The sequence below is a fragment of the Microcebus murinus genome, chromosome 19 (assembly GCF_040939455.1).
Source record: "Microcebus murinus isolate Inina chromosome 19, M.murinus_Inina_mat1.0, whole genome shotgun sequence".
NCBI classification, from domain to species: domain Eukaryota; kingdom Metazoa; phylum Chordata; class Mammalia; order Primates; family Cheirogaleidae; genus Microcebus; species Microcebus murinus.
In genome coordinates, this window is record NC_134122.1 from 27,096,159 (window position 1) to 27,107,848 (window position 11,690).

Genomic DNA, 11,690 nt, shown 5'->3' on the forward strand with positions numbered 1-11,690 from the left:
ACTGGGAAAGAGGAGAATCTTAATTTCTAGAGTTACATTATGAGATTAAAATGTTGATTTTTGAACAACAAAAAACCCACAAGGCATACAAAGAAATAGGAAAGTATGGCACAAAGAAACAAATCAACAGAAACTATCACTGAAGAAGCCCTGACAGCAGATTTACTAGACAAAGACTTTAAAACAATTATTTAAAAGATGCTGAAGGAGCTAAAGGAAGACACCAACACAAGAAAACAATTTATGAATAAAATGAGAATATCAATAAATTATAAAAGGAAACAAAATTCTGAAGCTGGAAAGTATAATAACCAAAATGAAAAATTCCCTAGAGTGCTTCAAAAGCATATTGAAGCAGGCAGAAGGAAGACTCAATGTATTTGAAGATAGGGCTGTTAAAACTATTGAATCTATGAAACAAAAAGAAAAAAAATGAAGACAAACAAAAACCAAAGGGACATGTGGGGCAGAAAATGTCTTAAATTTGACAAAAGACATGAATTGGCAAATTCATAGAGACAGAAAGTAGGAGGAGGTTATCAAAGGCTTAGGGAAGTGGGAAGAGGAAGCTATTGGTTAATGAGTACAGTGTTTATTTGGGGATGATGCAAATGTTTTTGGTACAGACAGTAGGGATAGTTACACAACACTGTGGATGTATTTAATGCCACCAAATGGTACACTTTCCAGTGGTTCAGTTCATGATATTATGTATACAGTCATCCCTCAGTATCATGGAGGACTTTTTTCAGGACTTCCTATGGAGACCAAAATCCACAGATGCTCAAGTCCCTTATATAAAATGGTGGTAGTATTTGCATAAAACTATGTACGTCCTCCTGTATACTGTAAATCACTTCTAGTTACTTATAAAACCTAATACATCATAAATGCTATGTAAATAGCTATTGAACTGTACTGTTTAGGGAATGACAAGAAAAAACTCAATACATGTTCAGTACACACATAATCCATTTCTTTTTTAATATTTTTGGTCCTTGCTTGGATCCATGGATGCAGAACCCATGGATATGGACAGCTGACTGTATTTTTACTATGATAAAATATTTTTTAAAAACCTTCAAACCAACAAATATGACTAATGTACAAAGAGAAGTCAACAATTCTAAACTTTTCAATCCCACAAGTTACTGCTTGATAGAATGCTTTCAACTGACTACCATATTCCCAACACTTTCTATTAACAATTCTATCGCTAACTTTGTCCTTTTTCCTCAGATGGCCCCTGGTATTTGGTATTTCTGACCAAATGGTATAATATGACTGAAATTCTGGCCTTTAGAATAAACTCAGCAAACTAGTCAATGGTATTTCTGACCACTGACTTCCTCTCTGGGATGGTAAAGAAACTGGACTCTCATTTCCACACCAAAATAACACACACCCAAAATGTAAAGTTGTGAGTTTATTGCATATGTAACAAAATGAACCTGACCTCCCGGGTCCAGCCTGCTGTACAATCACTGTTTGTTTTGTGTTTCCAGCTGGTTCCATAACCATGTTAAATAGAACTAGTATTTCTTTAAATACTTTTGATTTTTGACATAAAACAACATTAGTGTACAACTTTCACAAAATAAATCAGCAATAAAAACAGTGGGAAGAATAACAAGGATAGCAGCAATACTTAAAAACAAGACATTACAAAATAAATTAAAAAATACATTATAAAGTGGTTGAGAAACAAAAATAAACAAATCTTAAAAATTCATACTATGTTTCGGGAAGGCTGCCGTGCGGCACACACCTGGCTGCAGGTGGGATGGGGGCGGCGTCTTCTCTGCAGAAGGCCATTCCTATCATGTCAGACTTGCTGACCGCCTAGCCTGAATTTGGACCACACGGCTGAATAAGCTGAGGGGTCAAAACTCGATCTGGTGGCAGATACTCCTTCAGAACTCAGGAGAGCTGTTCCCTGTCACCCCACGCGCCCCAGGCAGCCCTGGCCTTTCCTACGGAAGCACTGGCAGAGGGGTGGTTTGCTACGTCCCTGAGTGTCGGCTGATGACCGCTGGTGAGGACAAGCCTGCAAAGTCGCGCCCCTGAAGCATCGAGGCAGAGGGGCAGGGGGAGTGGGTGGGTCGTCTGGGACCACTGAGAGGGGCGACAAACGAGATCACGCATGAATGGGCTTCACGCAGACCCAAAGTGGAGCAGTCAGGAGCTCTGACCCCTTGCTTGCCACCTTGTGTTCTTTGGGGTGGTTTAAAAAGACCAAACCGTTGTAGGTATTTAAGGTTCTGGAAGTGCAATGCCACCGACGGAGAGGCCTGCTTGGGAAGAGTGAACTGGAGCTCTGAAAAGGTCTGTGACACTCACACAGCTATGGCGGTGCCCGAGAAGGGGGCGGCAAACCCACGCGCAAGTGCAAGTAGAAAAGCAGAGACGAGGCCTGTGCGGGACGGGGACTTGTGTCTGCCAGGCCAGAGAGGAGGCCTCTCTAGGCACAAGCGACACCTGACCCACGAGAGGCAGCACCGACCGGCATGGGGCTGGTGGATGTGGCTTCTAAGGCTCGCCCCTACTCCTCCCAACAGCAAGAAGGTAGTTTTAAAGGCGTCAAATGCAACATTCCTGCTTCAAAGTCTTTAAGCCACGAGACCCTGGTTTCCTTCCTAATGACTGCAGATCTGGGGCGACACCACCAGGCGGCGCCTCCAAGTCAGTTCTCTGATAGCTTCTTTCTGCCTCCCTCGGTGTAGGCTCGTGTTTGGGAGCAGAATCTGTTTGGGAGCAGAATCTCGGGGGGAGGTCTGGAATTTTCATTTCCTCACCTTCAAGAGGAAGATTAAGGGAAGACTGGATAGTCTCACTGGGGAACCAGTTTCTAGAACACCCTCAGAAAGCGTCACTGTGAGTGACACACCAGGTAAGCCCGGGGCAAGGCAGAGTTTGTGGAAGAGACTGAGCCTGCAATTTGGCCTGGACTTTTTGAATGGATTAGACTTTCCTCCTGCAGCAAGTCCCACTTGGCGTCCCTTCTATTCTAGAAGCTCAGCAGCGCAGAGGTGTGGCTCTCTTGCAGCTCTCGGAGCCGGCGGCACAGCAAAGGGGGCAGACCTCTCGTTCGGGGGAGAGTCTGTGACCTGCAGCGCTGAGCAGCCCCACATCAACCCCAAACCACTTCTGGGGCAGGGAACGGAGCCACAGCAGGATGCAGGAGGGCAAGTGTCCCTCCAAAGCCACCACCACGGTCTACAGGTAACAGTAACAAAAAAGAACAGATAAAACAGTCGTCCAAAAGGTCCTTCCTAGGCCACCTCAGACCCACAGCTGGAGCCCAATGCTCAACTCCAAGACTTTGGCAGCAGTGAAATGTCTCGCTAGAGGATTACCCTGTACTCGCCCCCACCCCCAAACAAAACAACAAACCATACAGGAAAATTTGTCGCTGCTGCTGTTTTTCACTGAAATTTAGCTATCTGAAATCAAGCCACTTTAAGATAAAATACTGTTTGAACTTTTATGCAAATTGGAAATGGTGTTAGAAACTTTGAGTCTAGGCTTGCTTTGGCCTTGCTCGTCATACAAAGACACTTAGGCAAGTGTATCGAATAGCAGTTGTTAGTGTCGCCATCTGCCACTGGGGAAAGGGCCAAATGAGTCAGTGTGTTGTTCCCTCTGCGGCCACAGGTTTGCATCCATGCCCTACTTTTTATAAAACAAGAACACTTTGGGAGGATTTATGTCACCGAGGTCACCCTTTCCCCCTTGCTTTTAAGCTAGTGCACATCAAGGCAGCAGCTATGATAACACGATATTGATTTGTTAGTTTAGCTCTCAGCAATTACCACATCATAGTTTGTTAATATTTTTAAGTGACATACTCAATGTTCCTCTACATACAACGGTGGCATAGGAGTCACAACTTTGGGACTGACTGGTTGGCTCTGGGGCTGGTTTGGGTCTGTTCTTTTATAAGCTCTGTTAAGTGATGTTTTCTCTGGAAAAATTTCAGATAATGCAGCAAAAGGGACTCTTAAAAGGAAAGATCATTTTTCTTTGTGCAAAACAAAATTTTCAGCCAGGATACCCTGAAAATAAAATACCCTGGGCCTCCAGTGAAAGCTGCTCCAATTCCTTCACCTTTCAAAGGGGAAACACGTTTTGACTCAGGCTTCCTGCTGTGGCAGAATTCCAATAAGCATATATTGTTCAGTTAGAAATTAATCTGCTACCCAGAACAGGCGTAGAGGATGTGAAATTTGGAATCTGAGCTCTGGTAAGATTTCCAGCAGCTGCGGGATGTGGAAAGGGGCCTCGAGGCTGTTTGAGATGGAATAATTGGTATCGCTACCAGCTCCAAGCCCTCAAGAAGCCCAGCTCAGTCCCCCATCTGTGGGTTGGTTGATGCTCCTGTAAAGCGCACGGGGCCATGAGCCTTATCACCACGTGGGCTGCAACCACCGCAGAATATCCTGTGTGACCAAGGCCAAAGGCTAAACCTGGCTGCATTTTATTGGATGGGTGATGGAAGGGGGTTGGGAGTACTATAATAAAGGAGGGATATATGGGTGGGAGCCACCAATGAAAGTCTCCTGTCCCCCTCCCCCAATGAAAAGGAGGGAGACAACCCTTTTCCCTCAGGTGATCCGGAATTCCAGGGCCTCAGCCAGCTTCGCGGGAGGCACGCAGAAGCTGTATGCTTTTGGTCTGGTGGTCGTGAGCTAGACTCTGTTGCCTTTGGTTGCTCTTCACTCTACAGCAAACCCACAGGTCTCCTCCACGGCTGTCAGCAGCTTCTCATAGAGCTTCTCATAGGATTCATAAGGTGGGATGTCGATCCGGTTAAAGCTGGAGAAGGACCAAGGAGCAAGAGTCAGTCCACCCCTAGGACCGGCTTCAAGATCAAGGACAGGCAGCTCTAGCAGTGTGTGGGAGATGCGTGGATGAGGGGCAACGAGAGGGGTAGCGTCTAAGCATCTCATTGCCCGGTTTGCAGGGCAGGGGGTGGAAGTGAGTCCTCCACTTTCCCATTGCTCTTCTGCCTCTAATGCTAAGAGTTTTTAATCAACACATAGCAAAATAAATCTTAAGACCTTGAAAACCAAAATAGAACCAAATTACTATTTATTGCTTATATTAGGACAACGCTATCAACTTCTTTGTCTTTGGAAGAAATTATTAACTACTCCTCTATATCGGGAATACCCCCTTGACAGACTCCTGGGATCCAGACAGGCCGTCAGTCAAGTCAGCACTAACAACTGATTGTGTATCTGTCTATTCCTCTGGGACTTGATCTGAGACCAAAATGAGGCAGTCTGGAAAATTCCCTGCAAAAACAAGCTAGATCTTAAAACTAATAAAATGTCAAGTCTCTGAAAGATGAAACAAACACTAAACTTCTGACTCGGTATTTCCAAGGGGAAATTCATTTCTAGTATTTGTGCAAAGAAAAAGTTATCCTTTAGGAAGCTATTATCTTACAACAAATCAAGAAATACAAAATTGTGACCCAGAGGACATTTCGTGTACTACTAAATGAGTAGAGGGTAAGTAATTGAGGGTGGTCTGTGTCGAGAAAGAACTGGTTTGATGGCAGGCGCTCTTCTTCTGGAGCTTTAGCATCAGAGGATATTTTTCACAGCCATTACTCCCAGCGCTGAACTATTAAAGGACAAAAGCTTTATGAGGAGCACAGCCGCCATGCGTCAGTGTGGCGGGTTTCTGTAACAGACACCATAGCCCCACTCAGGGCGGGGCCTTGGTACCCACTACAGTCCAGACCACCTGTTTCGCAGGTGTGGAAAACCAAGTTAGACGTGTCAGAGCCAGCACTGAACCTACACCCTTAGGTTCCAAGTGAGGAACCTTCTATGGCATTGTGCTACATCTCAGCGACATTTGGAACCGGTTCTCCTGGAGTAGACGTGCTGCTCTTCTCAACAAATTGTTCCAAGACAAAGTGTATGTAGGTGATTGGATTTTTAAACCATAAAGGAAATAATCCGCTATGGATATTAATTTTTTAAATTTAGGGAAAAAAATTTTTCAATGGACAAGGCATATCTGTCATAGGCAAAGTTCCCAGAAGGAAAATGGGGACCCAGAAATGTCAGATAAAGACCAATAAATCCCAACTATAACTGCACAGTTTTCCCTACCGACGGGTGTACGAGCACACGTATCTATGCACCAACACCCAGCAAGGATGAAGACTTGAGCTTGGTGGAGTGGTAGCCACAGGCTGTTGCTGAAACACCAATCAATTACACGGCTCACAACAAAATTAGTTTTATAAAAGAGACTTCTGATACCCTTCATCTGTGACATACTGCCAAGTATTCACCCTGTTGACACAAATGCTATTGCCAGTCATTATCTGAGCCTTTGCATAAATGAAACTGCACCTAAAGTCCTACAGATAAGAAAATAGCTTTAAAAAATAACACGAATGACCATGTGCACCAGAGACACGCACTCAGGACTCGGGAGCACGGTTCTTACCAGGTGTGGGCCTTCGGAAGGTTGTCTGTGTTCGCGTCTATGAGGTGGATGGTGAACAGCCGGGGCCCTGCCGCGCCTGTAGAACCTTACAAGACAACATTCTAGTTAATGCACTTCAGAGGCGGAGCCATGGGGCTTTCCAGCCACACAGCTCCCGTAAGCCAGGGTCCCTCTGGACCACATTCTCAGCCCCACCGCCCAGGCAGGCATCCTGCCAGGGGGCAGTGGAGTTCACGTGCACAGTTTTAGGATATGTCTGTAATGGCCATCAAGGGACAAAATTCTGACATTTGAGAACATCACAGGGGCAGAGCAAAGACTGCTAGGAACTCTCCTAAATACACCCTGACCATGAGCCCCTCCAGTGGGGGTAACTGGGGGCCAAACTTATTTGTACCCACCCTTCTTGGACTAGAGGACTTGCAGACCGATTCTATAGGGCAAGGGTGGGCGTCGGGCTCCACTGTGCCCTTCCTTGCTCAGATCTCTTCAGCTCCGAGTGGACACCAAGCTGGCCAGCAGCCACCACTGCTGCTGCAAAGACGGGGCCAACCCTGGCCGCGCCCTGCCTGCTGGCTGAGGGCTGCCAGACACAGGGCAAGGTGGGTTACGGAGGCCGCTGGCCTCTGTCTTGCTGACATTCGCTCCTACACTTTTACAGATGTTCAACTGGGACACAGGTCAGCAGTAGGACTGGAGGCCAGGAGAGAAGGCGGCAAGCAGAGACCACCATCTTTATGGAGTGGAGAGGGTCTCTGGCCGCTGGGAGGTAAGTCCAGCCCCCTCGGCCCTGGGCACCTAGGCGAGGAGTAGGGAGAAGCAGCTCCTCCCTCTCAGGCCACACCCTGAGGCCCATCTCCCAGGGAGATATTCCGCTGGTCCCTGGCCGCCTGGTCTGTATCCCTGCACTTAGATTTCTTGGAATCGAGGAGGCAGTCTCCCGCCCTATCCTGCAGCATCCAGTCCCTTTCCTATCAGGTGACCCCTAGTCACACTGGACCCCTCATATGGGCTGACCTACCTCCTGGAGACTACAGGGACACTTAGCTAACGTCTGTCCAATTGTGGAGGATGTTGCCAAGATATTGTTAAGATCCTTAGTCATAGGGGTGTTTTCTAAACAGGAATGTTTAGCAAGAGGGCCACTGTGGGAAAGACGGTGTGATGTCATCAGACAAGCAAGACTCAGAGTCACAAGACCTGGTTCCCTGCCCTGGCTCTCCGCTCACCACCCTACTGCTTCTTCCTGGGGGCAAAAATAAATCCTATGACCTCAGTGAGTCTCAGTTTCTTCATCCATGTCATGGAGAGAAGAATCCCTGCTCAGACAGGCACTCTGGGCTGGAGGAGACTGAACGAGAAAGGGCCCTAAGAGCAGCTGGCCCACATACAGGCTGGGAGGTTCTCATCTAGAACCCTCTGTGATGCTTGCAGAGCCCCCTGCAGAAATCCCACAGGCAGAAGTCACTATGGAAAACACATGAGTATCCTCAGGACCAAAGCCAAGGGAAATGGGATTAACCTCCTTTTATCCAACAAGGTTCTCCAGAGCCAGAGGCAGCACTGTATCTGCAATATATCTATACGTCTCATAGCATCTAAAGTTCACTATGTTAACCTTCACCTTACTCCTTCCAGCAACACTCCTAAGTGCAAGAGATGACATGTTAGGCCGCCTACCTAACGTGTCCCTAACAGGCACTTTTGGACCTTTCCTATGGAATTCCATCCCACATACAGTGACATCGGTGGCTTAAACAGAGTGAATGTGACATCCTCCTTCAGTGTGGTTCATGGCTAAACAGGAGTTTATCTACAGCCTCAAGCTGTGGGACCACCGAGACATGGGTGGCCACCCACAACCCTCCAACCTGGGTCCTGGGGTCCAAGCTGGCCTCGCAGAGGCGCATAGTGACGGCCTCACCAGACACCCAAAAGGCCCCTGCTGGTCAAACCCTTCTTGGCGTTTTGGAAGCAGGGAGGAGGTGGGAACCCCCGTGCCCCTGAATGGCTCCACGGTCTTTCCTCAGTGGGGCCTCCGCACCTGCTCACAGACGACACAGCACCTGCTGCGGGACCCCGTGTGGTGCTGAGCATTCGTTCCCGTCATTTTCTAGTGGATGTTTCAGAAAAACATCCCAACCATCTTTCTGGACCAGCCTAGCACAGAGCATGCCCAGTGCAGACGCTTGATTGAATAGCCCTGCCTCCACGTCAGTCACCTTGCAAAGCCTTGAAGCCTTGGAGAGGGACTCTTGTGGACCCAGTCACAAACTGCAGGAGCCGGGCCCTCCTTTCTTCATCAAACGTCTCCACCGCCTGCCAGAACCACCTGACGATGTTGCTGTCAGCCACACAGTGCTTCAGCCGCGTGTTCGACTTCCAGTCGTTCAGGTCGATTTTATCCAGGCCGCCTATTATCAACTGCGAAGGTGACAACAGAAGAGTTACTTCCAGAATGTATAAGCCAATGTCCTGCTATGCCTCCTGGGTTCCCACTATACGAAAGGAGTTAAAAACTTTGTTCCCAAGCAAAGCAGCAGCTATGTCCAAGTACACTACACAGAGCTGACGTGGGAAGAAGCTATAAATTCACAGTAAGCCTGAGGCACCAAGCCTGTCTTCCTGCCTCCTCCAGGCTGGCCTTCAACCTGAGCACCTCGGGGCACAGCTACCGATACCATGCTACCTTATAAGCAAAGTCGGTGTGTTTGTCTGCACTGCAGGGGAGGAAGGATCAAAGAAGCAACCGGCAAGACTGAACGGAGCTAACCGCAAAGGGCACGGTGGCCTCTTCGAGACACTCCAGGACAGGTGGAGTTTCAAGTCTGGGATCGGGGTAGACGGAGCATGTTTCTGCAACTTGTTGGAAAAGTACACCCCAGAACTACCGCTCCATCCAAGGGAGCTTGCCTTGGCCTACAAGCTCTTGGTGCCTCGCTGGTAGCAAAAAGACTACAAGAACAATCTGGAACGCTGAGCTATTTAGTACCAGACAGCGATGGCTGAGGGATGAATGAATCACTATGTTCAAGTACACGAAGTCTGACTAGAGAAGACAATAACAGTTTGTTCTTAGTCTGGTACTAACCAAAATAAAAACAAAACGTTGACACTGTTGGAGAACTTGGTTATATATGAGATAATTCCCCTGATCAGAGATGACTACACGGGAGCAGGCTAGACTGCCCCCCGCTAGACAGCCTGGAATAGGAGAGGCCACAAATGCCAGGAACAACTTCCCGAGAGTGGTTCGGGTTTACTGCCGCCAAGGGGACACCGCACCTGTTAACGCACGGGCACCAACACCCTTGCCCTTCCCTGTGTTCTGGGAACCCTGGCAGGCTGCCGGGCCTACCGGGGAGAGCGCAAGCCTCACTCTGCAGCAGTGATCGAAAACAGCAAACTCTGGCCCCACCAGAACCCTTGAATTCCCTGAGTTGACTCTTCACGCCACACACCTACCTCTAGTTCCTTCTGGTCGAAAGGCTTCAGTAGGTGCTGGGGAATGAGTTCATTGAACCCTTTCTGAAGAGCTAAGAACTGGGCTTCAATTCCTCTCATAAACCTCCAATTTACATACAACCTGGAAGAAAAACTCGCAGGTTGGAAGCAGTACCACACAGATTTCTCCCCATTAGCAGGTTTTGATATCACAATCCAACAAATGCATGAACACGACGCAGACAGACCCGCAGAGCTGACACTGGCCCCCTCCAGCCCTCCCCATCGCAGGCAATGCTGAGCCTTAGCGTCGAGTTAAAAATGAACTGGAATATGCTGTGCTTTCTGATTCTTTACTAAAAACAGTGAGCTTTAACCTGTTACAGCAACTGCTGTAATTTGAAAGTATATGTGAAAGGACCACAAGGGACGGCGTGAGATCACGTGTCAGTCCGAGCACAGACGTGCCCTCACGCTTCTCAACTGCACCCAGTCCCTGGTGTGGAATCGCCTTGAGTGGGAGGCGACAAAGAGACTGTGGAGTAGCGTCCTCGACCGAGCCCAAGGACCCTCCCGGCTGCTGTCTCCTGCGCTCCCCATCTCTGTACTCAGAATCCAGTGGTCACTTCAAAGTCCCTCCCTCGCCTGGGCTCTGTCCCTTTGACAGGCCAGCCCTGGACTGCTCAGGGCCCCCAGCAGCTCCCCCACTGCTGCTGCTGAGCCTGACGGTTTCTGAAAGTCACCTCCCTTAATGTGACTTGGTCACAAGTGCTATCAGGGACAGGGAGGCCTCACACAGCAAAGGAGCTACAAGAATCTAAACCTGATGCCAGGATGGCCCCAGGCAGCTGGCTGTTCCCCTCCGGCGACCCCTGAGGCTGCCCAGGACATTACCGGACATATTCTTTCTTGTTTTCCTCCGTGACGGGCACATTTCTACCGTTGGGCTTCAGTTCGTGCTGAAGGATGCGCCCAAAAGCATTGTGCTCCACGCAGAACGTGTGGTCCAGCACGGGGGTGATGTCGTTCTCTCTGTCGAAGGAGGGCAGAAGACAAGGCCTGTTAAAGCTTTGCTACCACCCAGCAAGGAAGGGAACATTATGTGGCACGGTCAGGGAGTGGCGGGGAGAGAAACACAGTGTTTACAGACTGCCAGACCCAAGGCTGTGAGGGGAGAAGAGGACACCTCGGTGGACTCAGCCCACATGTGGGCGGGACAGCGCCTGGGACCGGGAGACAGCTCTGCTCCAGATGTCCCCCGCTCTTGGCTTTCTCACTTATAGAAGGAGGGTGACAGTCGCTCTACCGTTCTGTGATTTTATGAGACTGCAGCCCACTTGCTTTGTAAGCCGAGGCTGGGAGCAGGAGGAGGAAATGTGGACGAGGCAGCGAAGTCAAAGGGAACAACTGAGAGCGCCGCGCCAAGGAAGCGCTGCCTCCCCCTGAGGCAGCCTGTCACACGCAGCGGTTGGAACACAAAAGCCCTTGAAACTGGCTCTTTAATCTGCTGTTTTTCTGGAAACCTAGGCAGAGTGAAAGGTTTTCTATGCCATGAAGGCCAACTCCCGCACTGGAACATGTGAACTCGGCACAGCTGGAAGCCCCTGTTCGGCTCAGCTCGTCCTTGTCCCTTCCCCTGGCCGCAGCCAGGATATTGCTTCCTGCGCAGTCAGCTCTTTCATAAGGATCTGTGACACCTTGGTACATCTCATCACTGTGCCAACTGCTTTTAAAAGAGCTCTGGTTAGAATAATTCTAAAGCAAATGGAACTAAA

General features: G+C 48.8%; 1 protein-coding gene across 5 annotated transcripts in view; it reads right to left on the reverse strand.

Moving 5' to 3' along the window:
- Window positions 1–1,413: 1,413 nt before the first annotated feature.
- SMURF1 (SMAD specific E3 ubiquitin protein ligase 1) overlaps window positions 1,414–11,690 on the reverse strand; it is a 112,423-nt gene continuing 102,146 nt past the window's right edge. For 3 of the 5 annotated variants that reach the window (XM_012758977.3, XM_012758978.3, XM_012758975.3), the window contains 5 exons: window positions 10,810–10,947; window positions 9,937–10,057; window positions 8,694–8,895; window positions 6,472–6,556; window positions 1,414–4,815 (listed from right to left, as the gene is read on the reverse strand). In XM_012758977.3, coding sequence (XP_012614431.1) covers window positions 4,716–4,815; window positions 6,472–6,556; window positions 8,694–8,895; window positions 9,937–10,057; window positions 10,810–10,947 — 646 coding nt within the window. In that variant the 3' untranslated portion in view covers window positions 1,414–4,715. The remainder of the gene's footprint in view (window positions 4,816–6,471; window positions 6,557–8,693; window positions 8,896–9,936; window positions 10,058–10,809; window positions 10,948–11,690) is intronic. The other 2 variants (XM_012758979.3, XM_012758976.3) reach the window with 1 other exon arrangement.